The following is a 23,740-nucleotide window of genomic DNA, read 5'->3' as shown; positions in this document are numbered from 1 at the left end:
GGGGCACTTAACCACTGAGCCACATCCCCAAACCTTTTTATTTTGAGACAGGTTCTTGCTCAGTTACTTAGGGCCTTGCAGAGTTGCTGAGGTTGGCTTTGAACTTGTGATCCTCCTGCCTCAGCCTTACTAGCCACTAGGATTACAGAAGCATACCACTTCATCTAGCTATAGTTTTCATTGTAGAGGTCTTTTACTTCCTGGTTAGATTTATTCTGAAGGTTGTTTGGTTTTGGTGTTTTTACTTTCACTACTATCTAATAGTAAAGCATATCACTAAAGCCATCAGTGTTTTTCTCTTTACTAAAGTAAGTTAGCTCAAGAAGGGTAAGTGTTGCTACAGGTAAACAATAATAGGTGTGAGGGGCTTAATTATTTATTTTGCATCTGATGGCTAATGAGTTTGAACATTGGTCACTTGTTTATTTGCCATTCACATATTATCTTTTTAGATATACAGTAGAGTGTTCATATTATACATTGATTTTAGCATCTAGGCAGAGAAATCAGAGGCGGCCCTTATTGGCTTGCCTCTAAATGCGACCTGATATTTCTCTCTTGTGGCTTTTAATATTCTTTCCTTGTTTTCTATGTTAGGCATTTTTTATAATGGTATGTCCTGGTGAGCTTTTCATTTGACTGGGTCTATTGGGGGTCCTGTAAGTATTCTATATGTGGATTCTATTAGTTCTATTTCATTTCTGATATGGGAGAAGTTTTCTGTAAATATGTCATTGAAAATGTTCCTTATCTCTTTAGTTTGTATTTCCATGTTGTCTTCTATCCCAGTGATTCTCAGGTTTGGTGTTTTAATGTTGTCCTGGAGTTCTTGTATATTCTGGTCATGTTCTATAATTTTTCCCTTTACTGCCTTGTGTGTATTCAAGATAATTTAACCTGTCTTCAAGGGCTGAGATTCTATTTTCTACACCATCTAATCTGTTATTGATACCTTCTAGTGAGTTTGTAATTTGATTGATCTTGCCTTTCATTTCTAGGATTTCTGCCTGGTTTTATTTTTACCTGTTATTTATATTTATTAAAGTGGTCTTTCATCTCCTGTAATTGCTCTTTTAATTCCTTGAACACTTTGATAATCAAGTTTTTTATAATCTTTGAGTTTTCATCTATCTCACGAACAGTGGATTCCTTTATTGGGGAATTTTGGATTTTGGGTGGAGATTTGTTTGCCTATTTTTTCATGTTTTTAGAGGTCTTGTCTTGTGCATCAATTGAAGTGGATTTCTCTTCTTCTTTTCTTGTGCATGTCCTTTTGTGTGTAGTTATGTTATTTGTTCTGGGGTTTCTCTTTGTTTTTGATGAATGAGTAGATGCCAAGGGGTGGGACCTAAGTTCTCTTTCTAGTTATTTCTCATTGAATCCTTGTTGATGTTTTGAGGCTTTTTATCTTATTCCTTGAATAGAAGAAATGTGAGGGAATATTAGTTCTACAGCAGAATCTCTAACCTGTGAACTTTTAGTGTCTCTGGAGGTTCTTAGTACCTCACAGAATAACTAACCAATAATAACAACTGGTGCAAAAAACAAACAGTGCTAAAGTAAATATCCAGATCCTACTATGATGTCTTCAACAGTAATTGCTGCCAATAAATAGGAATGGTGGGTTCAGCATTTGTCAGCAGTGAAAACAATAACCATGAACTAGCTTTGGCTTTAAAGTAAATAGCAAATGTCAGCTATATCATCCACAGCAGCATTGATTGTATTAGCATTAATAGTGGGGGCAAGGGTTATTATAAACCATTTAGTTCTGAACTATGGTAAAAATACAGTTAATTTGGGGAAAAGAAAATATGTTAGGAAATTAGAAAGAACTTTACAATTTCAGAAAGTAAACAGAGAATGCAGAAGAGCAATAGCAGGTGATGGATATACAGAAGGAGGGGAAGAAATAGAAGTAAAGTATTGGGACGGGGGAGAATGAACAATAGAATTAGGCCAATAGCAAGAGAAGATAAGGTTAAAAAAGAAATAAGAAAAATAAATGTGTGAATACAAAACCAATACTAAGATATCCAATGAACTCAAACCCTCACAAGTAATGCTAGAAAAAAAGATTACATTTTAAAATGCTGACTATAATAGAAAATAAACAATAAGGAATATATATATATATATATATATATATATATATATATATATATATATATATATATATCCCTGAAAGATTTAGGACATCCAGAATTCACACACATAAAGGAATAAGTAGAGAGAGAAAAATCCAATATCTTGGTGTAGATTGAAGGGACCTTCTGCACTGAAGTGGTCAAAATATTTGACTGGAATGGGTGGTCAGTGTCCAATAGTCTTTCTTACCAATTATTCTTGTGCAGGGCAGAAGGATGTTAACCACTTCCTGTTCTTGTGTGGCTCTCTGAGTTACCAGTTGGACTAGCCTAAGATTGTAGCTATTTGATATGAGACTCAGTTTCCCTTTTTGCCAGTATGAGATGGGATGAGTTAAGACATACAGTCAGTTTGTGTTTTGACTCTTCCTACAGGATCTGTGCACTCCAGGGTACTGCTTCTGCAGTGCATTCTGTAAAGGGGAGGTCTGGCAGGTGGTGTTGAGTCTATTTGGACCTCAGGTCTTTTGGGGCTAAGTTGAAATGTGCCTTCTTTGGAGAGACTAAGTTGATCTGCAACGTGGGTTTGGTTTTCAGATGCCTCCCAAGAAATCCAGTCATGGGGTATGAGGGCTAATCCTGCACTCACTTTTGCTCCAGAACTTTACCTTCTGTATAATTTCTGAGTATATTCACCCCTCCCACTCTAACTACTGGACTGCTTCGGCTGGCCAAGTGAGCCACCAGATACAAAGTCTCCCCTTTGCCCTTCCAACTCTAGTCCTCCTAGGTATATTCTACTCCACGCCTGTTTCTCTCACATTACACCAGACACCATAGGTTCCCAGGCTAGGGATAGGTTCCCTGCCAGGATACAATGGTTCCAACTGCATTTGGGTTTTTTTGTCCCCCCCCCCCAATCTCCCAAGTATCACTGATGTCATGCTGGGCACTCTTGCTCCTCCCAGATGACTCCTGCCTCAGTTCTCTATGGCCAGATGGGATACAGTGTGGTTTATTTAACACCCAAGTATGCTTGTCAAGGACCCCCGTGATTTGCCACCTCTTACTTCTGATAAGTTCAGACAGTGATTTTGATCTCAGATTTCTCTGCACCAAGATACACTTCAGCTTTGTGTACTCCACCTTGCTTTGCTCATAGTGGGTTGGCTCTGGCAGCAGTTTGCTTAATTTTATTGTATCTAACCTTCTGAGACCCCAAGCCACTCTGAGTGTCCAGAATGAAATCCCCGTTTCACCCACCTCACTGAGAAGCTATATATGCATTACCTTAGCCTCAGGCAACAGAGCAACTTGGAAAGCTGCCGCCTCTACTCCACCATCTTCTGTGTACCTGTCAGTTGTCATGAATTCTTTTTGTTTCTGCTTATCTTGGAAGTTGTTTATTTCCTCTTCAATTTTAAAGGCTAGCTTTGCTGGATACAGCAATCTTGGTTGACAGTTATTTTCTTTTAGGACTTGGAACACATCATTCTAAGCCCTCTTGGCTTTTAAAGTTTGTGCTGAGAAATCAGAAGTGATTCTGACTGGCTTACCTCTAAATGTGTCCTGACATTTTTCTCTTGAGGCTTTTAAAATTTTATCCTTATTCTCTGTTAGGCATTGTAATTATAATGTGTTGTGGAGAGATTCATTTTTGATCTTGTCTATTTGGGGTTCTGAATGTCTCCTGAAACTGGATGTTCATCTCATTCTCAAGGTTTGGAAAAAAATCATCTCACAACCTTCCTCAATTCCTGTCTCTCAATGTTGTCCCAGAGTTTCTGGATATTCTGATGATGGCTGTTTTAATACAGTCTGAATGTTCAAAACTGCCCCCTTTGTCTTCCAGCTCTGAGATTCTGTCTTCAGCATGGTCTACTCTATTAAAGAGACTTTCAATTAAACATTTTACTTGATTTATTGTGTCTTTCATGTCTAAGATTTATTTCATTCTTTTTTAATATCCCTATCTCCTTATTGAATTTCTCATTCATATTATATATTATAATTTCCTTTCTTGGGATTTATTAATCATTTTTATAACCATTCATTTGAATTCTTTTTCTAGTATTTAATCTACTTCAATATTTTGGGGGTCAGTTGCTGATTAATTATGAACTTTATGAGGTGTCATGTTACTTTGTTTTTTCATATTGTATATTCCTGGGTTGAGTTTTATGTATCTGTTAAAATGGAAATCTTGTCCACTCTTCTGTGTTGACCCTTTGAGGGCACAGCCTTCACTTGCCAAAGTGTCCTAGAGTGAGACTGCCTCATAGGTGTGGGATCCACAGACTTTGTGTTAATTAGCTCTCATTTTTCTGTAGTGAATATCTGTGAGTGGGAACTGAGTGCCTATCCCTACCCATTTCTCCTTGGGGCTGGTTATTAGTTTGGGTTTTTATCTCTTCTATTCTTGGTACTAAAATATAGCTGAAGTTTGAGTGTCATTAGTTTGTATATGGAGCAAAGTGCACTGTCTTTTCATTTAGTTTACTTCCACAGAAGTCTCTACCCTATAAACTTGTAGTGTCCCTGTAGTTTCCCTGCACCTCACAGAATAGGGGGAAACAAACAATAGCAAAAAAAAAAATACAGCTTTAAAATAAATACCTGGTTCCTGCTGGGACATCTACAACATTAATTGCCATAAGAAAACAGGAATGGTGGGATCAGCATTTGCCAACAACAAATACAATAAGTAACCATGATTTATATCTGACATTAAATCAAACAACAGGTGTCAACTGTCATCCATATCAGTAATAACTGCTACAGCATGAATGGTAGGAGCAGTTTTGATTTGTTTTGCTTTGAGGTACTGGAGGTGGGATCCAGGGGTGCTTACCCACTGAGCTACTTCCATAAATCTTTTTTTATTTTACTAGACAGTTTCATTAAGTTTCTGAGGCTGGGCTTGAACTTGCAATCTTCCTGCCTCAGCTTTCTGAGTCACTGACATTACAGGTGTGAGCTGCCACACCCAGCTGAGGCAGAAGTTATATAAGCCAATCAATTCTAAAACATGGTAAAAAATACAGTTTATTAAGAAAAGAAAATGTGATAGGAAGGTAGAAAAGAGTGAAATTTCAAAAAGTGAACAATGAATGCAAGAGAGTTATAGCTGGTGATGGTTAGAAGGAGAAAAATTAAAGAAACAAAGGGAAAGAAAATTTGGCTAATGATGAAAAGAAAAAGAAAGAAGAAAACTAGAAACAAGAAAGCAAAACTGAAACAAAAACCTTAACCCTTAAGACAAAAAATGCATACATTTTTAAAATGAGAATTAAAAAAATACGTATGTGTCCATGAACCAATCAGCATAGTAAGAACACACAAGAACAAAAAATATCCTTAATGAAAAAAATGCATGTCTACTGAGGTGTTCAAAATAGTTGATGAAAATGGACAGTCACTGTCTGCACCCAACTATCTTTATTTTCATTTCTTCTGGAACTATGGACAGAGAGCAGAAGCTGGGTTGTTAACCCCTTCCTCTTTTTGTGTTGCTTACTGAGCTACCAGCTGGAGTTGACCAAAGTCTAAAACTGGTTAAAATAGCTCTCAACTTCCCTGCTCACTAGTAAAAGGTTGGATGGAATAGGAAGTACTGTCAGTTGGAGTTTAGTCTGCACAGACCAGATGGATGCCCTCCCAGGGTGGGCCTGCTGCAGAGATCTGTGGGAGAAATTCCAGAAGCTGGGGTTTAAGTCTAATCAGGCAGTAAGGGCTTTGTTGGGTGGTGTTTGCTCTGGTCAGATTAGATCAGCACACCCCTAAGACCTGGATCCCAGGAGCCTCTCAAGAATTCTACTTACTGGGCAGGGGAGCCAATCTTCCACACACTCTGGTGTCCACTAACACAGCCCTCCAGGTCTTAGTCCTTTTCACACCCGCCTGTTCAGATTCCCAGACCCCTTTAGCTGGTCATGTGAAGCATCCAATTCAAAGGGAAAACAAGTTGGGTTCCCCTTTGTTTTTCTGACTTGCATTCCCCTGGGTACAATCTTCTGTGTGCCTGTTACAGTCACATTCTGCTAGGAACACCATAACACTCTGGGCCACAAAATAGGTGCTTTCTAGGACAGTATGGCCATGTTTGCTATGATCTCCTGTCTCCCATAGCAGCAGCTGCAGCCTGGCCACCGCAAGATGGCTCCCGCTTCTTTCCATGGCCATTTGGAAAACAGAGCACTTTTCAAACACTAGTTTACAACGCAGCCTCTGGCTCAGCTAGGTTCAGCTGCTTTTCTGACCTTGGGTTTTTCCATACCATATCCTTCTGTTGTTTTCTCTCTCCCTGTGGTGCACCAGTGCTGCCCCAACAGGCTCAGCTCCTGTACTCCTTCTTCTTTGTTCATTGTGCCCAGATTTCTGAATTTCTAAGATGCTCTGACTATCCAATGTTAAAGTTTAGTGAAATCCCTTTCACCCACCTCACTGAGAAGCAGTATTCCTGCTGTTTGAATGCTAAGCCACAGGGCAACTAGGAATCAGCCTTCCTCTACCCACCATCTTGGATCCCCCCCCCCTTTTTTTTTAGCTTTGAGTGAGGGTCTCCCCTGAGTTGCTGAGGCTAGCCTTAAAGTCCTCCTGTCTCAGTCTCCCAAGTTGCTGGGATTACAGGTGCATACCACCACACCCAACTTTACTCTGATGTTCTTAATAGCATACCTATTACAGTATGTTAACAAATGAGTGCTTAGATGGACTAATCAACATTTTTTAGATAGATTAGCACCCCCCAAAAGTATATGACAGTCAAGGTAACTAATATTCTCCATTTGACTACACAAAGAATATAAAGGAATCTGCTTACCCATCGTTAGAGAAGTTGAGGGGGTTGCCAGGACCCCCAATGAATGCTGGGATAACTCACTGCTTGTCATGTGCTCAGCAGTATCCTAGGACCACAGAGGAACAGGGGCTGACAGGACGCAGAAGAAATCTAAAATATAACCCTGCTCTCATCAAGCTTGTAGTCTAGTTGAGAAAATGGTATAACAGTTATGAGGTAATCAAGTGTGAACTAATAAAGTGCCAATATTGGGCAGGGGAGATGGTGAAGTAGGTATTAGAGAAGCGTTGATCAGTGTGTGTCCTTGAGTTCCTGCTCACTCCAGTGGCTCCCCTCTGGGACATTTAGCCAACTGGCCATGTTTCTTCCCATTCTTCCCTTCCTCCTCTTCCTTCCTTCCCTGCTCTTCTCATTCCTCACTTCTGTTTATCTCCTTGATTTTCTTCCTCTCTCCCTTTGTTTGTTCCCCATCTGCACTGTTTCAGAGAATGTTTCCTGCAAGGATCTGTGTGTGCGACACCATGCACTGCCCAGGGACAGCAAGAATGAATGAGATTGAAAGGTGCACTGAGGGCTAAAAGCTTATGCTATGGAAGGAACTCTGGTTTCATACTTGGCTTCCCTGACTCCGCAGCCTTGACACAGCTTCCGTGGGCATCTTTCCAGTGCCCCAAACTCAGCTTCCCTTGCCTGATGGGATATGGAGCCAACCATCATAATAACCGCATTGATTTATGTCTGCTTGTGTCAATTTGTACATGTGCTTAGAGGCCTGGAAGGGAGGCAGTGGGCTAGAGTCAGGAGTTCAGAAAATATATCAAGCAGATCTTATAAATTACCTCTGTGGTGTTACCACCACATAAGCACCCTTGGTTGTGCAGAGACTTCTCATCTATTCTTTGTCTTTTAAATTATAGAAAATCAGGTGTGGTGTACAGCTCAGTAGTATAGCACTTGCCTAACATGCATGAGGCTCTGAATTTTATCTCAGCATTTCAAATAAAGCAATAATAGCCAGTCAGTTGTTCCTAGATTGAGTAAGTGTTAGGAAGAGGAAGAACCACCTGACAGAATAAGAAGTACCCTTCACAAGACTCTGAAAGAGAAGAGTCACGGCAACAGAGGAAAACTATATTCCAAGGAAAGAGCGAGAGAATGCTGGGAACCAATAACAAAGTGAGGAGAAACTAAACAGCATGGAAAATTGGGAAAAGCAGCCCTGAGAAAAGTACAAAGCAATTTGCAACATCTCTGGCTCCTTGGCCAGGGGCAGGAGACCCCAAACTACAAGCATACGGGAAGCTGGAAGGTGCAAAAAGGCCCAGGAATAAGAGCAGTCTGGCAGTCCTAGCCACAGGAGAAGTGAGCTTTAAATCCAGGTCAGGGATTTGGTCTGAGGAGTGACTCCCCTGGCATAACAAGCTGGCTTTAGAGAAGAAATTTATTACATCATTCAGCAAACTCAGAGCTCTTTAACAAGGAGTCATCTTGAGAAGGATCCTATCATGGGGACGCAACTGCTTTGAGGACATTACAACCCAGAACAAACACAAGTAAGCACCCCCATGATCACCTTGCTGCACAGACTGGGTAGGAGACAGCCATGCCAGATGGTTATGGTTTGGGGGAGTGTCTCTCACAAACTTGCTGGGAGAGTTATGCAGAAGGAAGCACAGGCTGTGGTGGGGAGTGCAGGGCATGGCTGTCAGTGATCCCATCTGCTGTGTCAAGAAGAAACATGGGACATATGAGTGTTTTAAGCAGGGACCAGTTTGGAAGGTGCCAGAACTGAGGCTGGTAAATTGCTTAGTTGTCAGGACCCCCTCCAACACAGAACTTGATGATTTGATGGTTCCTCCCGCACCAGCACCCCACTACAGCCTCAGAGACATTCCAGGATACACAGTGGCTTGGACATTTGCTACACCCCTGGACTCACAGACTGGAAACCTCCAGATTGAATATGCCTAATCAGCATGGCCCACATGCCCCTAAAACTTGTTCATCCATCAAATGCAGAAGCACCCAATTATATAAAACAGACACTGTTGGATATAAAAAGTAAGAAATAGGCCCCAATACCATAGTGCTGAGTGACTTCACTACTCCACTCTCACCAATAGATAATCCAGACAAAAAAGTTAACAAAGAAACATCAGAGTTAAATTACAGTAGAGATCAAATGGACTCAACAGACATCTACAGAATGTTCCACCCAATGGCTGCATCAGTATGTGGGTATATGGGACTTTTTCACATAATAGGCCATAAGGCAATTATTAACAAAGCAAAACTGAAGCAATTTCTTGTATTAAATCATAATGGAATGAAACTACAAATCAACAGCAAGAGAAACTACAAAAATTATACAAAACACAGAGATTGAACTTTTGAATGATTGAATGATTGCTGGGTCATTGAAGAAATCTGGGGAAAAATTTAAAAATGCCTGAAATCAAATGAATATGGAACGACAACATAAAAGAACTTCTGGGATACAGAAAAAGCAGTACTAAGAGGCAAGGTTTTAGCTACACATGCCTACACTTTAAAAGAGGGAGATCTCAAATAATCTAAGAATGCATCTCAAGAAAAGGCATTGTAGAAAAACAAGAACAAAAAAACCCCAAATCAGTAGAAATAAAGTTCAGAACACAAATGATTGAAATAGAGAATAAAAGAACAATCAAAGGACCAATGAAACATTTGGTTCTTTGAAGAGATAAACAAAATGGACAAAGCCTTAGCTAAAAGAAAGAGAGGAGACGCAAATACTTTGGAGACAAAAAAGGGGATAATACAACAGAATCCAATGAAATCTAATTGAACATTAGGGAATAATTTTAAAAACTATATGCTGTAAATTAGAAAATCTTGACTAGCAAGTTTATGGACAAATGACCAAAGTTGAACCAAAAGGATATTGAAAAAATCTAAAAAAAAAATGTCTAAGATCAATAGCAAGCAATGAGATTGAATCAGTAATAAAGTCACCAGGTAAAAGAGATTGTTCAAATTATGTGCATGTAAGAATATGGCATAATGGTTCCCACTATTGTGTATAATTATAACACATCAATGAAAAAATTTTTAAAAATCATCTAGCAAAGACAAGCCCAGGATCAATTAATTCACTGCTAAATTTTACCAAACATTTGAAGAGGTAATACCAATGATCCTCAAAACTAGTCCATGCAGGACCCGGGTTCGATTCTCAGCACCACATAAAAAAATAAATAAATAAAAGGCATGTGTTGTGTCCATCTACAAAAAAAGATTCATATTTAAAAAAAAACCTAGTCCATGATATAGAAAGGAAAGGAACCCTTCCAAACTCATTCTACAAAGCCAATATTATCATGCTATCAAAACCTGATAAGGGGGCTCGAGTATTGGTTCAGTGGCAGAGTGCTTGCCTCTCACATATGGAGCACTGGGTTTGATCCTCAGCACCACATGAAAATAAAATAAAGGTATTGTGTCCATCTACAACTAAAAAAAATATTTTTAAAAAAACCAATAAGGCTACAAAAAAACCTATAGGCCACTATCCTTGAAGAATATAGTTACAAAAATCCTCAACATAATGCTTGCAAATTGAATTCAATAGCACACTAAAAAATCATATACCATGATCAAGTTGATTTCATTCCAGTTATTCAAGGATGATTCAACATATGCCAGTCAATTAATACAGCACATAAATAGAATTTAGTATTAAAAAAATCACACTATCATCTCAATACAGGCAGAATCTTTTAACAAAAATCTTTTGACGAAATTCAACATCCCTTCACAATAAAATCCTTGAATAAACTAAGTATAGAAGGATCATATCTCAACATAATAAAATTATATATGGCAAACCCACAGCCAATATCATACTACATAGGGAAAAACTGGAAGCATTCCTCTGAAATCAAGAACACCACAATGGTGTCCACTCTCACTGGTCGTATTCAATATAGAACTTGAAAGTTTAGCCAGAACAAGTAGGCAAAAGAAAGAAAGAAAAGAAATCCAAATAGGAAAGGAAGAAGTCCAATTATCCTGTTTATATATAATTCTATATTTTTTAAAAAAAAATAATTCTATATTTAAAAAAAAATAATTCTATATTAAAAAAAACTTAAGACTCCATAAAAAGATTCTTAGAACTGAAAAAGTTTCAGGATACAAAAATCAGCATTCAGAAATGAGTAGCTTCTCCATGTACCAATAATGAACTCATTGAGAAAGAAATCAGGAAAACAATCCCATTCATTATAGATGTCCCCCTCCCCCTCCAAAGATAACAAATCCTAGAAATAAACCTAAAGAAAATGAAAGACTTCTCAATGAAAATTATAAAACACTGAAGAAGACACAAAAATACAAAAAGATCTCCCATGTTCATAGAGTAGAAGAATATTGTTACAGTGAGCATACTAGCCAAAGTAATCTGTAGAATGCATGCAGCCTCCATAAAAATATTGGTCATTTTTCATGGAACTGAAAAAATAATAAAATTGACATGGAGGCCCAAAAGACCCTGAATAGCCAAAGCAATCCTCAGCAAAAAGAGCAATGCTAGTGGTATCACAATACCTGATTTCAAAATACACTAAGAGCCATAGTAACAGAAAAGTATGGTATGGCATAAAAACATACAAGTAGACCAATGGAATAGAATAAAGGACCCAGAATTAGATCTGCACATCTATAGCCAACTAATCCAAATGTCCAAAAATACAAGGACTGGTGCTGGAAAGACTGAATTTCACATTGAAACTCAATCCTTCTCACCCTGTATAAAAAACTCGCCAGGCACGGTAGCACACACCTGTAAATCCCAGCAGCTCAGAAGGCTAAGGCAGGATGATCATGAGTTCAAAGCCAGCCTCAGCAACTGTGAGGCGCTAGGCAACTCAGTGAGACCCTGTCTTTAAATAAAATACAAAATAGGACTGGATCAAAATGGATCAAAGACCCTAATATTAGACCTAAAGCTTTTAACTAACTAGAGACACATAAACACTGCAAGATATTGTCACATGAAGGCAATGATTTTGTGAATAGGACTCTGATAGTTCCAAAAATAAGAGCAAAAATTGACAAATGAGATTGGATCAAATTTAAAAACTTCCCCATAGCAAAGGAGACAACAGAGTAAAGAGGAAACCTATGGAATGAGAGAAAATTCATTCCAGCTATTCATCTGACAGAGGACTAATATCCATAATATATTTTAAAAAACTCAAAAAGTTAAGAACATGTAATCCAATAAAAAAATATAGGCAAATGATCTGAATGGAAACTTCTTAAAAGTAGTAGTACAAATGTTCAAATACACATGGGAAAAAAAAAAAGCTTGACATCTTTAGCCATCAGGGAAATGCAAACCAAAACTACATTGAAATATCTCTCCACCCCAGTTAGAATGGCTATTATCCAAAAAACAAATAATTAACAAAAGCTGGTGAGGATGTGGAAAAGGAGTAGTTTTCATATGCTGTTTGGGGGAATGTAAATTAGTACAGTCACTATGGAGAACAGTATGGAGTTTCCTCAAAACTAAAAACAGGGCCAGATATGGTGATTCATACCTATAATCTCAGCACCTGGGAAGCTGAGACAGGAGGATCACAAATTTGAGACCAGCCTCAGCAACTTAGCAAGACCCTGCCCCAAGAAAAAGGGCTAGGATGTAGCTCAGTGGTAAAGTGCCCCCAGGTTCCATCTCAGTACCAGGAAAAATAAAAAGAACCCTAAAAATAGAACTGTCATGTATAACTAATTAGAACAAATTAAAAAATAAATAAATTTAAGTCAAAAATGCACTTATTAAATTCCAGTGGCATTTAGATCCCATTTCATTATTTTCATTTAAATTTAAAATATACGAGATATTTCTAGAAAAATAGTAGGGAGGAGGAACAAATATATTTTACAGAAGACAATTCACCTGCTTGTACAATAATTTAAGTCACAGGATTTGAACTACAACCATAGCAAAATACTGAGCAGACTCACTAAATATGGGACCTTTGGCAAGAATTTTATGCATGCTGTATGTGTTTCTTTGCTATAAAAAGGGATGCTGGTAACACCTACTTCCTGGGGTTGCTGTGAAGATGAATTAGGTAAAAGATGGAGAGCTCCTGGAATGATACCTGCCACATGGTTAGAACTATGGCCTATGATTCCTGAAGCCACACTGTAAATCCTCCTATGGCCACTCAAGTTCCATGGAGGTACCAAGTCTGCTCTCGGGTTTCTTCTTCCATGCCCTAGGCCTCTAACCCATTTTCTTGGGATTCTTCAGAGAAGAGAAGAAAACTGGGAAACATCTCCAAAGAGCAGGTCCCTCTCCCCCATCTCTGAGCCTGATTATATAGGTCAGAGACATGGCCTAGGAACACAAGCTCCACATGTGCCCTATGGGAAAACCTGTTGTGAAAAATTAGAAGTAGGCTGCTTTTTTGAAGAACAATGATGGAATTCCTGAGTATCGTCTCAAGTATAGCTGCATGAGGCAGTATTTCTTTGGTACTTAAAAAAAAAAAAAAGAAAAGAAAAATTATTATTGGATTCCTAGTATTCCAAGAAGGGCTAAATATCTGTCTTAAGGCTGTGTCTAACTCACCAAGTTCTTGCGTCTCCCTTTGTATAAACAGCAGATATAACATTTTTATGAGAATATATTATTCAGGAATGAGTAACTCCAGCTTCAAGAAGACTTCTTATGGTCTTTCTTTCCTTAAACCACTAAAAATCCTTTGGGGGTGAAATGCCTCATTTTCTTTGCATCACTTTTGCCTAATTATTGAAATTTTTACTGTGCCATGAAATATAACTGAGGGAGTCATTAAATAACATAAGCTTCAGAATAAAGAAGCTCAAGATTTCCATATACTACAGAATGCTTAAGGATCACCCACCTTCCTTCTTATAACCGGCATAGCTGTGGTAATGATATACCATTACAAGATGTGTGTTTTGAAAATAAACTTGTCCCAGCTCCAAAAAAAAGAAAAAGAAATAGAATTACCATATGACTATTCCACTCACTCCTGGATACATATATCCAAAGGAAGTGAGCATAAAAATAGACACATGCATGCCCATGCCCATCATGGCAGTATTCACAGCAGCCAAGACATAGAATCAGCCTAGGTACCCATCAACAGACGAGTGGATAAGGAAAACTTGCCACATATACATGAAGCAATGTTATTCCTCCATAAAGAATGAAATACTGTCATTTGCAGTAAAATGGATGAAACTGAAGAACATCCTGTTAAGTGAAATAAGTCAGGCACAGAAAAACAAGTATTGCATATTATTTTTCATATGTGATAATTTACAGAAAATAAAGATGACCTCAAAGTGGAAGAGAGGGTAGAAAGTTGGGTAGACAAATTCAAAGTATGATATCATTACATGACAATGCTCCATTGAACCCCATTCAATTTGTGTGATTAATCTGCATAAAACACTATAATTGAAAAATATTTTAAGGAAATAAATTAGAAATTTTTAAACAACTGAGAGAATCCAAGAACAGTATCTAAGATTAAAAAAAAATATGGGCCACCAATTTCTTGGAACAAAATCTAGCTGAGTTAAGAGGGTAGAAAAGGCATCAGGCTATGGCAGTCTTCCCTGGGTATAGGGAGCAAGACCGCAGCCACAGCACCTGTCTAACCCAATCCCAGTGCCACCCAGGCTACTCTGGCCACTCATATCTGACTCTTCATAGGAGCTGTGGGAGGGAAATCCTTTCCTCTGAGAGCAGAGCTGGATTCAGCAGCAGAAGCCCTGTCCCAAGTTCTAGTCCTTCCATTCACCAGGGTGGAAGACCCAGCCTTTTCCTGTAACCCACTGATGAAAACAAGAGCTTAGGGAGAACCCTTGACCTTGGAAGTGACTCCAAGCAAATCCTGCACAAGATGAGGAATGGGTCCGTTCCACTCAGAGCTCAGCCCTTGAGGCCTGCGTGCTTTGTGATGACTCTTTGATTCCCTCAGTTCTAAAGATCAAGAATCTACTTATAGGAAGGAAAAGGATCCATGCAGATATTTGTAAAGCAAAAATTATTTGGTTATAGGATGAAAAGGAAGGAGAAATTGAATTTTCTCTTGAAAAATTCCAAAACATACAATGCCGCATTCTGGCTGGGCACAATTCAGGAGCCACTTGTCAAAAGAAACTAACTTTATTTTTAGAACCACACAGCCAAACAAAAGAGCTCCTCAGGAAAAACCCTCAGAGCCCAACTGCCACCACCGGCTTCCCACAAGCCTCTCCACCTCCCCCACTCCTCCTGCTCTTGAGGCCGATTGGCTGGGTTGTGTGGGCAGAGCCAAAAAAGTCCCCCAATGAGCAGCTCAGTGGTCTGAAAGGGCAGGGAAACAGCCCAATGAGCATCACCGCAGAGGAGCCAATCAGTTAGAAGTTGCTGGGGCCCCTGTGAGCCAATCATCAGCTGGCAGTCTGAAAGTTTGCTGGGGCCCCTTCGGCTGTGGCTCTCAACAGTACAATTTGAAGAGTTTATTTTGTAGGATAGGGGAAGGACTTAAAAGTATAAAAGACTAAAACTAAGGACTAAAACAAAACAAAAAATCAAACTAATTTAAAAGCATTTTCTCCTATACCTTTCTCCTGGCATGCATTATAAGCATATTTAAGGAAATTGTTTAGACTTAAGCTGAGAGCCTTATTAACTGGATATCTTAGTATTTCATTTGAAGTGGTATTTTCCATAATTATGACACATCTCTGTCCACAATATTTACATCTTTATGGCAGAATCAGGCTGTTATACTATCAACAGAAACATACAGTTAAGTACATTTGAGGACATTAGTTTCCATAACACTAATTTCTAGCTTTGTCCAAATCTGTGGTATGTCTAATTGCTATCCAAATGAAGTAATTATGAGGATTTCAAATATCAGTTTCACTACTTCCTAGGTGTGTGACTTGGGCACCTTAATCTCTCTGTACCTCAAATTCACTATCTGTAAAATAGGCTTTATGAGTATTTTTTTAATTGAATGACTTTATATAGGAAAAGGATTCAGAACAGTACATGGCACATAGTAGGTACTCCCTAAGTGTTCTTTGCCACTTGTTTTGTGCTTTGAAGTACACGGGAAAAAAAAAAAAAAAAAAAAAAAGAATTACGAAAGACCTATCAAATTTTCTCATTTGAAGATCTTTGCCAAGCCTATTGGACAGGTATATTTGAATGTCTCTTTCTAAGACAGGTGCTAGTACATCAGTGGCCAACGTGCAGTCTGACTCCTTGGGGCCTTCAGTGGGTTTTCTTCTTCCAATTCTCTTGTCTTGCAAATGAGAAAACAGGTCCAAAGACGTTATTTAACTGGAAGATGATTAATGATCATTCCAGAACTAGGATCCAAATCTTCTGCAACTGTACTTCTTTCTTCCAGCAAATGAGGGGTGTCTTTGCTTGTTTAATGAGCTTGCTTATGAGATAAGGTCTCATAATACCTTATCTCATAAGATGTTGTATACATATCATACCCCATGCCTGACCCACAGTGAGTTGGTGGTGGAGGCTGCCTTTCTGCTTCCTTTGTGGCTGAAGTCTGGGCTCAAGTCAAAATGTACCATGATAAACAAGATCTAGCTGTATTTCAGTATATGCCAGCCGAGGTTCCTCAGGATTGGCTTGCTGTTTGGCTGAATGGCTCAAATATGTGTGCCCAAGCTCAGCATATAAGTGTACATGAGCTAATTGAGTCAGGAGCTTTCAGGTTTCTGCTGCTGACTGGGTAGATATCACTCTAATAGTACTCACCACAGAAGAGCCCTGCCCTCCCGTACATAGCCCTCCCTGCTGATATTCACCCTGAGCACAGAGGCATGACTGAGAACACCCTCCTGGTCCTCCCTGCACAGTTCTAGACCCGTGGAGGTTGGCATCTGTGATTAAGACACTGCCTGGACCTGCTTCCGGCCCCACACATATGGCCTTGGTTACTCTGCACAGGTCATCTAAGCTCTTTAGGCTCTGCTTCTGCATTTGTGAATGATTCCCTGTCTCATTAGAGTGTAGTAAGAACAAAAACAAGTGTTTTGAGAACAGTCTGGCTAGGGAAACTTCTCAGTGACTCATTGAATTAAGTCCCCTTCTTAACCCAAAGGTGCCTGGTCATCAGAATTCCCAGTGGTGGTTGTTAAAAATAGATGAGCTGGACTACATCCCAGACTGCTTCCCAGAGACCCCGGAGAAAAGGCTGGAGAAGCTAGTCTTTTAATAAGTGGCCCAGGTGCCGGGTATTCAGAATGCGCCACACAGCACCCCTTGCTGTCCCCACTACAACTGCTGACAGTCCTGGGGGGACTGTTGAGTCCTTCAAGCAGACCAACACCCAGGCCCCAACATAGAGCTGTTTCCTTTCAAAGCTCTGCCATTGACAAAATGCTTGACCCTCTGTAGTTCACTCACCTTTCTCGGCTGTGAAGTGGAGCTGCACCTTAATATCTACCTACATATCTCACAGGACTATTGGGAGAATGCAGCGAGAACTCAGGGCCGGGTGATCTGCATGGTGCCCATCGAAAGGAGAGTTGCTTTTCCATATCACCATGAACCATTTAATAATCTGTTCAGTAACCCTCTGTGGGTTGACTTAGGACTCTAATAATCATTCTAACATGGTTTTGTGGCCAAATGCATTCACATTTCAAAATAATTCATACAAAAATTTTAGAAATACAGTTTATTTCCATTATCTTTGAACTGCCTCTATTTAAAGTTTTGTATATTGAAAATATATAAAATGTTTTTCATGTGAATATTAAACACAGTTGATTTGACTTTCTGGTCTATTTGGTCTCTATTTTAAGTTAATCTTAATATTGTTAAATGGAAAGTGTAGCATCTGAAATGATCTCTACAGTGATTACACCATGAGAAATAATAATAGCTCTAATTCATGGAGCATTTCTATGTGCCCAACTCTGTGCTAGAGCTAGAGCTTTCATAACATCCTTATTAAATGTTAGTCCCATTTGCGGAGGCTTAAAGGGACTAATTATCTTTGTAAGGGTCATTTAGCTCATAACAATAGTAGATAGAGGATTCAAACAGAATATCAGACCCCTAATTAGCCACCTTGCTTCGTGAGATTCCCCAGGCACACACACAGATTGGATGTAAACACAGAGAACACAAGAGCAACAGCTGAATTCGGACAGAAGGATTATGGTTCATTTGTTCTTCCTTTAAAATAAAATGAATTGTTGGTGTAAAAATTACTATAAAAAATCTGAGATGAAAAAAATTGCACTAAAAATTCTACCTGGATTTTATGGCTGCATCTAAGACATTTATTGTTGTAAGTTTGGGGTTTAGTTTTCATTCTTAAGGCTTCCTGCTCTCTGGTCTGTGTTAATAATAGATTATTAAAAGGTTTATATGCTTTTTAAAAGTATCTTTTTTTTTTTTCCTGTGGGTACTGTGTGGAGCATCTAGACCCACATTCTCACTACCTTCTCCCAACAGTCCTAGGAGATATGTGGGATAGATATTAGGTTGCAGCTCCAGGGCTAGGGATGTGGCTCAGTGGTAGAGCACTTGCCTACCCTGCACAAGGCTCTGGGTTCAAGTCCCAACACACACACACACACACACACACACACACACACACACAAAATGTGGCATGTAGCTGTACCTCATAGCTGAGAAAGAAGTTTGGATGGCAAGAAATCCACTAGGAATGTCCGCTGCTCCTCACTGACTTAAAGAATATTTCTGTCCTCGGGGTAAGGAATATGCAATCTGAGCATGGCTTGGCCTTGCCAATAAGGCAGCCAGGAAGAGCAAACCCAGAATCTTCTGTCCATTCATCTCATGCCCGCTCCCAGCAGCTGCTCAGAAACCAGGATAATTACATTAGATGCTTTACACACACACTCCTACTAGGATGACATTGCTCAGCCACAGAAAACTCAACATTATTTGTCTCCCTGGGGAAGGGGAGGGGGCCTCCCAGCCCATCACCTGCTTTAAGATGCACTTCTTTCCCACAAGTGATTTCTCTTCCTTTCTAATAGATATCCGCCAACGAAATCGAAATGCTTTTGATGAGGCTGCCACGCATGTTCAAGCAGGAATTCACGGGCGTGGGAGCAACACTGGAAAAGAGATGGAAGTTGTGTGCCTTTGAAGGAATTAAAACTACCTAACTGTGAAGAGCAGGGAATCTCGGGAATTGAAACCCACTGAACGTGGCCAGGGCTGTGCAGCGGGAGAGCCGGAGGGCCAGGGCCGTCCAGCACCGGACCTGTGCCGAGCCAGCAAAGCCTGACTTGAGTTCCATCTGTGGCGTTCTCTTGTGAGTGGAAATGTAATCGTGTACCAGTTCCTTAATCTAAACAAAGCTTCATACTGTGACAGATCTGTTTCCTCTGAAAACCAAACAATGATTCCACAATCATAATGATGGCAAAATCTTAAAATAGGCTACATTTGAGAATAGCTCACCAAGCAAAATATTTAAAGTTAATGATGGTGTAGCGATGGTGGTTGCTAGGCTACAGAGTTGTGTATGTAATGTATAGCTGAAATCATTAAATGACATTTTCCTGAAAGTCAATCTTCCTGTTTTAGTTTAAAAAAAAAAAAAAAAAACAAGAAAAAAGTAATTTTGCAGTGAGAAAAAAAAATCATACCAAAAGAAAACTTGAATATGTGTCTGAACAGTTATTGTATTTTATAAATTAAGTTATATGCTATTCCAGGGACTTTTGCCTTATTGAAGAGGCAGAAACGATGATTGGACTCCTTGAGAATGCTTTATCAAGAATATTATTTTTCTAATGTAACAATTCTCCATCATAAGTTCTTTTAACATGGGCTGCGTAACAATTTTCATAAAATGTAAATAAAGGGAAAACTAGTGCTACTGTCTTGTACTTGGTATGTAACATTCAGGTTTATGCATCAAAATAAACATTCAGTAAATATTCCTGTTACAAATTTTATAGCAAAGATATTAATTTTTTTCAATAAATATGACTTCTACCATATTGGCTTGGCAAATTATTCTTTGATGTATTTCATTTATTCCTTAAGAAATCTTTTTTCTCATTGCTCAGTCCCAGCAAAAATCCTACTATTTTAAAATTATTAAATACATGAGTGACATTAGGAGACAAACATTATTTCAAATAGGAATATATAAAACTTGTAGTATGGACAGTATCAACAAAGGAGATTATATAGTATTAGAGTAGATACTGTTTAAAATGCTAAAATGTAGCAAATATAATCAACATAAATTTTATCTTTTTGCCCTCATGGACACATAATAAAGTAGCCAGCTAATTTATTCAGTTTGGGGCTGATTTGTTCGTTTGCTAGAAAGCATATAAATTAGAAAATGAATTAAGGAATTCATACATGGATCAACAGTTTAGACAAAGTTTGAGCTTCCCCTGTTTCTTTTAATGATAAGTAGGATTACAGCTTTAAATTTTCTCCCTTGCTCTCTCACATAAAAAAAAAAAAGTATTCAAGATACTGATTGAAATGAAGTTTTTTTTTTTTTTAAGAAAGGCAACTGAGTAGAATATTCTTTGAAATTATATGTAAAGATACCCATAATTTCCTGTTGGACATTGTTATCCTCACATACTTTCTATTGAACCCTGAAAATTTAAGATATTTATTCATAATTCCCACAAATATCTACATGGGATCAATATAAACATTTCATGGAGATGAATCAAGAAGAGATCCTTTCCCTAATGTGTTCAGAGTTCACTGGGAAAAGACATTTTACCAAAAGTTCCTCTATGATGAGATCCGAGTGACAAGAAAGACATAACAGGGGTGCGCTGGGATTCAGATGAAATGACAATATATTAAACACGGGACACCTTCTCTACCTTCTGTCAATGCCATCCTGACAGATTTCTCTCATCAGGAGACACAAACAAGGATGCAAAAGTCACAAAGCAGAAAAGATCATTCGTTGATAATGTCATTGTATAATTTTAAAAACTAAGAGGTTCACCTGAAAAACTGAAAAAAAAAAGGGGGGAGGGGGATTCAGTAAAGTGACTAGTAATGACGACAAAGTTTATTAGGGGCATAAGAGAAGGCACCATAATCTAGGGTCTTTTTAACTGGATGTTTCTGAACCTGAATTCACACTCTCAACTATTTCTGGGAGTCACTTCAGCAGTAAGACACAATGCACAGAGTAAAACCCTAACATTCAGAGCTTTCAATAAACAAAGCCACTTGAAAGGTAAGGTAAGATTCCATCTACCAGAACAATAACATTTCTAAAACACATAGTTCTGAGCCCTAAATTGCAACTTGAAGGAATAATGGTTAATTCACCTTCCAAAAATATTTAATTCCTAGAGATTAGCTTCTATTCTAGGAGACTCCACTTTGTGATATATTTGTTTACACTTGAAATTACTTACATTACTTGTCTAGAAACATATTGGTCATATATTTTAAGTTTGATTATACGAATAACTTATTTTTGGAGGGAAAATATCTTCAAAATATTTTACAGACCCTCAGGCTTAGACGGGACTTTTAAATATCACCTGGGGAAGTTGCTCACACTAAGGTAGCCTGTAAGCTAAGCATTACTGTTACCCATCCTCTTTAGTCCTCTTGGTCACCCTCTGTGAAGACACTATAATAATCCCCATTTGATACACAAAGAAAATAAGGTTTTGGAAGTTTTAATTAATTTAGTAATTTTTGAGTCCAAGCTAATAATTTTTTAGTCCAAGATTGGAACCCAGGGCTGACTCCAAGACATATTCTTTTCACTAGTTACACTTTCTGGCTCAATCTATTCCCAACCCACCCCAGAGCCCAATGCCCACTCAGGGCCTTTGGATGACAACCTTTACTGTGTTTTCTGCTCTACCACCCCTTGTACATGGGTACAAGGAGCAAAGACTCTTGAGGCCTTTCCCTCCTAAATATAAACAATAACAAAGTAGGGCTCTTGGTTCCAAGAATGAGTGGAATATTGAAGACTTTAAGACCCTTCGGCCCTGAAGGACCCTTCACTTGCTTTTTCACAGCTTCCCCTGAATAAAACACATGTATTTTGCCTCCTGCTGTTATCCATCTTTCTATGTCCAAATAATCCAAATCACAGCCCTAAATAGGAAAATACAGAGGCCCCATCCCCCGTGGAGCTTCTCCATGCCCCAGCAGAGATCATTTCTGCGACCTCTGCACGGTGGTCCCAAACAGACTGCTTCCTAGGGCACCACCAGCTGCCCTCCCCTCATGCCCTGCTAATCACAAGCTCTTTGAGGGATCCCAGCACATCCTGTTGACTCTGAATTATTTTTCAAAGTTGTTTTACTGACAGTTACTTAGGAAGTAGGACAGAGAATGCACTAAGATGTTTTTCTGCCCCCAGGAACCCTTTTGCTTACAGATACATAAGGGGAAAATATCACAAAATATTTGAAAATGCTGCCGCTATCTCAGATCCAAGGCAGAAAATGTGAGTGATCATGTACTGCCTCTTATTGAAATACAAAATAAGCGGCCCAATTCCTATTCAAACTTCAAACCCAGATCAGTTATCAACTCTCCTCTGGAGCCCCGATTCCCAATTTTCCTCTCCTGTGCTCCCACTAGGGTTCACTGTTTCTCCTATAGCCTTTATAAGTATATTTTAATCATTTGTGAATGTGGCTGTCTCTCTCAGGGCCCTGGGCAAGAGACCTCTCTTACTCATCACTCCGGTCCCTCAGAGTATGATATGATGTATCATTGCTTCCAAATAACTATTTATCAAATGATTGAACCAAATGACTGAAAGAAAAGACTGCAAGAGAAATTTCTGAAGTGGTTGAATCAGAAAATATTCAAACTCTGAGTCCAGGAAGAAAAGCTAGAACTTTCTGCTCCATAATTGTAATATCTTGGCATAATTCTTACTTTTTTTCTTCTTATGGTAAATATAATACTTATTTTAACTGTTCCTAAGTGTATAATTCAGTGATATGAAATACATTCACAATGTTATATAATCAATCACCACTGTCTATACCCAAAACTTCTTAATTCCCAACAAAAACTCAGTACTTATCAAAAAATAACCCCCTATCCACCCCTCCTCCAGCCTCTGGTAACTTCTATTTTGCATCTCCATGAATCTGCCTATTCTAGGTATCTCCTAAGTGGGATCTGACAGCATTTGTTCTTCTATGCCTCCTCTGAGTTGACATAATGTCTTAAAGGTTCATCCAAGAACTCATTCCTCATCAGGCTAAGATGCTATTGTACAAGAAAGTGTTCTGGCTTAGGGAGACTTTACCTTTTGCAAAAAAGGGAAAGCCATTGATCTGTGTGAAAACACTTAAATACCACATCAAAAACAACATTCCAAAGTTAGAGGAATTTGTTCCAATATGCATCAACTTTTTGGTTTCATGGAAGGTGGTAAAAACAAGACAACAAAAGTTAGAAAAAGTTGGTAGTGACTACAGAAAGTAAGACTGATTAAAAGAAAGTCCATAAAATAAAATATATATGACATCTTATTTTATTCATGGTAAGAATTAGGGCTATTTTTCTTTGAGGTTGGTTTTTATTTGGATTGGTTGGTTGGTTATTTATTTATTTATTTATTTATATCCCTTTTCTAAAAATGGCTACTGTGTTTATTTGTTGCACACAATAAAAGATAGTTTATCCCCCAAACATAAGAACACTTTTACCATAATACTCATAGTTTCGTCTCATAAACTGAAAAAATAAAGAGACATCAGAGTACTAAAATCTTATAGTTTGGCTCATTTTATATCAAAATGTTAAAAGGTTCACATCTAGCTTTCATCA

General features: G+C 38.6%; 1 protein-coding gene across 5 annotated transcripts in view; it reads left to right on the top strand.

The window, feature by feature from the left end:
* Positions 1-19,890, top strand: part of Enox1 (ecto-NOX disulfide-thiol exchanger 1) — a 538,862-nt gene extending 518,972 nt beyond the window's left edge. For all 5 annotated transcript variants that reach the window (XM_027928919.2, XM_071610779.1, XM_071610780.1 and 2 more), the window contains one exon: positions 18,958-19,890. In XM_027928919.2, coding sequence (XP_027784720.1) covers positions 18,958-19,089 — 132 coding nt within the window. In that variant the 3' untranslated portion in view covers positions 19,090-19,890. The remainder of the gene's footprint in view (positions 1-18,957) is intronic.
* Positions 19,891-23,740: the final 3,850 nt, after the last annotated feature.

Source organism: Marmota flaviventris, chromosome 4, assembly GCF_047511675.1.
Source record: "Marmota flaviventris isolate mMarFla1 chromosome 4, mMarFla1.hap1, whole genome shotgun sequence".
Taxonomy (NCBI): Eukaryota; Metazoa; Chordata; class Mammalia; order Rodentia; family Sciuridae; genus Marmota; species Marmota flaviventris.
Note: the sequence above shows the minus strand (reverse complement) of the source record. Positions and strands in the feature narration are given on the sequence as shown.